The sequence below is a fragment of the Mya arenaria genome, chromosome 3 (genome assembly GCF_026914265.1).
Source record: "Mya arenaria isolate MELC-2E11 chromosome 3, ASM2691426v1".
Classification (NCBI taxonomy): Eukaryota; Metazoa; Mollusca; class Bivalvia; order Myida; family Myidae; genus Mya; species Mya arenaria.
The window spans coordinates 86,523,109-86,527,279 of NC_069124.1; the positions used below are offsets into that span (position 1 = coordinate 86,523,109).

Consider the following 4,171-nt stretch of genomic DNA (forward strand, 5'->3'; position numbering starts at 1 on the left):
GTAACAGGATCGCCGCGGGCGCGCACAGAGGTCGCAGGCGAACGCAATGGTTAACGGTGGCATTTGCCAGGCGATCGTACGGCTTTCTCTGAGATGACTCTGCGTCTCTATCGCACCTATACCGTCTACGGCGCTTACATGTTTTATTTTTCTTACTTTTCTAACAACGATTGTACGGAGCCGTCACGGTGATCTGATCTCTCAACGCGCTTCTACCGGGTCAATCGGCGTTTGCATGACAATGAATCAACCCAACAAAATAGTTTTAAAGAATGATACATACATGTATGCAAATAAACATTCATTTCACCATGACTGATGTGCATCAGCAGGCATGGGTACTGCTTGCCTATATGCAGGTCCAGCAGATCCAGGATGATGCAGACGCTAAGACGACGACGGAGGAGGGTCCCAATGCATAGGAAGCTTTGGGTCCGACCATGGCTGGACGAAGGCAGACGGTTTCAGCATGGTCTCAACTGTTCGAGAGCAAATGGAAGAATGGATAACTGATGGAGATATCGTTTTTGTAGGTAGTGCAAAAAACACACCGTCAGCGCAGTGTGAGCACCTTGAGAGCGCAGTGCACATGCAGTGCGCGCCGTGCAGTGGAAGCGCGTAGATATTGCCATGAGAGCACAGACTATGGCAAACTAGAACTCCGTAGTATAACGCGGTAGAGCATGGTGCTCCGTAGAAACGCCAAAGCCGCCCTGAGAACACCGTGACTTGACCATCTTCATGAAAAATATAGTTTGTCTGCGTTCTCACGGTGCTCTAGGACATTTTAAGGGACTCTACACCAGATTGGCACCAAAAAATTTCTGTAACGATTCTCAGGACAATTATCTAATAGAATGTGTTACTCTTTGATATCATAATTGTAAAAAAGTACCAAAAATGTAAAACAAACAATTGTGTCGGAGACCGAGTTCAAACCCGTGTCGCCAAAATTGAAGTTCAGCGTCGTATCCTCTGAGCTGCGACGGCTTACTCTAATTGGGTGACATAATTAAGCTATATACACCTACCTCGGTAATATCACGTGATAACACCGACTAGCCAATCACGCATAAGGAATGAATTCTACCTGGTAGACATACCCAGTAATCTTTTTTAATGGAAAAATACGAAATAACTGCTAAACCTAAATAAATTGTAAACTATGTGGTACTTCAGTTAGTAAGTTTCAATGCATTGTACACATCGATGCCAAGTTTATGTCAGTTTTCGACAACTTTCTTTTTTTCGCTATTTTATCATACGGAGTACAGCCCCTTTAACAACGCTGTGCAATCGCAGTGGCAACGCGGCTAGGTGTGACAGGGGTCCGATATGAAAATATTTTAGATGTATTATTTTCCGGGGTGATCCAAGGTCGGAATGTGACCTCTTTCCGACCTAAACCCCATCGAAGTGCGATCAAATCCTCCACCAAATCCAACCATTTTCTGGACATACTCTGACCGTATTCTGACCATTTTCTCGACAAAATCTGATCGAAATCCAATCATTTTCACAACGAAATCTGACTGTTCTACAACGAAAATTCGACCAATTTCCCGAATTATATGAGGCCTGCTCCTAGCGTAAAGAAACCTGGTTCATATTACCGAACCATCGCACGAACATTGTTCAGCAAGATACCATTGTGGCAATTTTCTAGACTTTTACATTATTAATGGTTGAACATTCTTTCTTCTTATGGACTAAATGATGGTCTGATCGTGCCTGTATGGCGGCATAACGACTTCATCCCGCCACGTCCATCAGGATGACTTAAAGCTGAATTGGTTAAATGATGTCAAAGAAAAAAAATATATACGTCGTAACCCCTTGTGCCATCTCAAATTTTCTCTGTACAAAAGACTAGGCGAATGAAAAAATAAATGTTTATCATATCTCTTCCGATGGTTTATAGAGATTTATCGGAAATCAAAATGATATTTCACTGTTTCAAACAGTGAAAATATCAATTTGATATTTTTCACTGTTTTGAAAATAAAGTTCTGTTATTTATAGCAAACATCAGCGCGCCCTTGGGCTTTAAGATGCACTCTCACAGATTGACCGATTTGACAACATTTATTTTTGTTTGTCTTGGAATGGGCCAGTTTTTGCGTAAATATTTAAAAACTAGTGATACAAGACTACTGACATTAGATCAGATCGCAGCTTTTCATATTTCCGTTAGAAAATAAATGTTTTTATGGACAAATACGATACTAACGCTGTAAAAATGCATAAAACAAATTTATGAACAAAAATATTAAAACCTGCGACCTCTTTTGTCACCAGACTTATAACACTGGTTGCCGTGCATTTTTCCAAACATGGCTTGTCCCAAGACAAAAATAAAAAAGTTGTCAAAACGTCCAATCTGTGTGGATGCAGCTTTAAAAAGAAGAACCAAGGAAACAACTTTGCAGAAAATCAACACACTTTGCAAAGATTAACTGCATACTGGGTTTGTAACATGGCTGAGAAAGGTGACTTTAATATACTTTTAATATGTGAAAACACATAAAATAACTGAAACGTTAAATTTATTCGCTCAAAGTCATCTCACTAGAAGAAGCATCTGTGCAGGTATATTTATTGTCGTAGTTTTTGTCACAAAGATGCAGTGTTAGCTGTATTAGCGTTAAGCGAATATTTAGACTGTTTTAAAAGAACTTGTTTAAACAAATTTTCTTCGTTATTATGTTTACGGGAATTCCCTTTTCGCTTATTCAAAATTGTTCTGCGGACATGTAGTCTTGGATGGGTAAACGGGAGGTCAAGCGATTCCCGACCCGACACACTATCACTCTCATCGTCCGGGGTTAGATCTCGCTGCTCCAACCCTTCGTCCTCTGTACCGGAACTATAGGCGCTGTCAGTTAGGCTGTCCGTGTCCGCCTTAAGAGACCACGGGAAGTGGCCTTGTGATACTCGCGGCCCTGGTTTGCTGACGCTAGTTTGTTTTGGGTATATCGTATTACTGTCATTTGAGTAATCTGTCGTATGATCAACAGCCAATTGTTCATTTGCTTTCGTGAGACAGGTATCACGTTCGATTGATACTTTTTTCTCCATTTCGCCATGTTCAGACATGGTCCCCTTTCTTACAGGGGAATAATGTGTTGTTCGTTTATGACTGGCGGATTGTGCGATGCGGGAGTGCAGCCAGTCTGGTGAGTCTCGGACTTCCTGCACGGGTGACGGTACCACCACCCCGACGAACCCATTGAGGCTGCGGATCTCCGCGTGGCGACGGGCGCGCTGCAGGTCCGCGGGCAGGCTGCAAATTGAGGACCGAGGCGACATACTGTCCATCAAAGTCACACCCTTCCGGTCATCATCTTTGCGGCTCGAATGGCACGTGTATAGTTCATTGAACTGCTCACTTGTTCGAGAGTTTGATATTGCCTTCATTTTAGCTGTGTAAGCCAACATAGATTTTTCTAAAACCTTTCTTTGTTGATCTAAGTCACCAATACTTTTCCGATGGATAGTGTCCATAAAACCTTTGTTGGTACGCAGTTCATTCTCGGTCTTGCGAAGGTTGGCCTGTGTCTCAGTGTTCATCTCCGCCGGCACGCGGGTTCGGTCAGATTTTGCCGTCGGATAACTCGCATGCTTCGTTATAGTTCGTCTGCGCGGTGAAAATTGACGCATTTTGAGAATTTTTCTTCTGAAAAAACAAAGTGTAATAATAAATGATATTTTTCTTTTAGTAAATGTTGTTATCTTTAATGCTCAAACATAATAAATCGTAAAAACATAAAACAAATATATTATAAATACTAATAGTTGACGTACCAACTTTCGGTAGGTAAGGTGCCGAATTGAATTATGATCTCAAGCTGCTTGGCTTTTATAAGCCTGCTCAATGACGTAAACTTCAAGGGTATTACAATGGTTGTTTATTCAATAATCAATCCTTGATTTATTTTATCACGCGGATAGCTTAAAAAGTTACTTGGTCCTTCTATGATCGTCTTATGATCGTTCTATAGTCGAACCAAATGTTTGGTTACTGTTTACAATGTGGCATTGAAATGGAACGTGTCAAAACATTGTAGTACTTAAGTGGCCATTCAGTAGTGAGGGCTTGTACTGCATATTTGCATGTTAATAATTACGACTTATGGGCTAGATTTTAGACTATAGTTTCCCCTAATGGTTT

The 4,171-nt window shown here is 41.2% G+C and overlaps 1 protein-coding gene across 1 annotated transcript; it reads right to left on the bottom strand.

The window, feature by feature from the left end:
* Positions 1–2,499: 2,499 nt before the first annotated feature.
* Positions 2,500–3,842, bottom strand: LOC128229085 (uncharacterized). The gene is made up of 2 exons (XM_052940747.1): positions 3,805–3,842; positions 2,500–3,676 (listed from the first exon to the last, which is right to left on the bottom strand). The coding sequence occupies exon 2, from the start codon at positions 3,658–3,660 to the stop codon at positions 2,614–2,616; it is 1,047 nt and encodes a 348-aa protein (XP_052796707.1). The 5' UTR covers positions 3,661–3,676; positions 3,805–3,842; the 3' UTR covers positions 2,500–2,613.
* Between the last annotated feature and the right edge of the window lie 329 nt (positions 3,843–4,171).

Excerpts from the sequence above, each read along its gene's own strand:
- LOC128229085 (XM_052940747.1), bottom strand. The coding sequence starts at position 3,660 with ATGCGTCAATTTTCACCGCGCAGACGAACTATAACGAAGCATGCGAGT.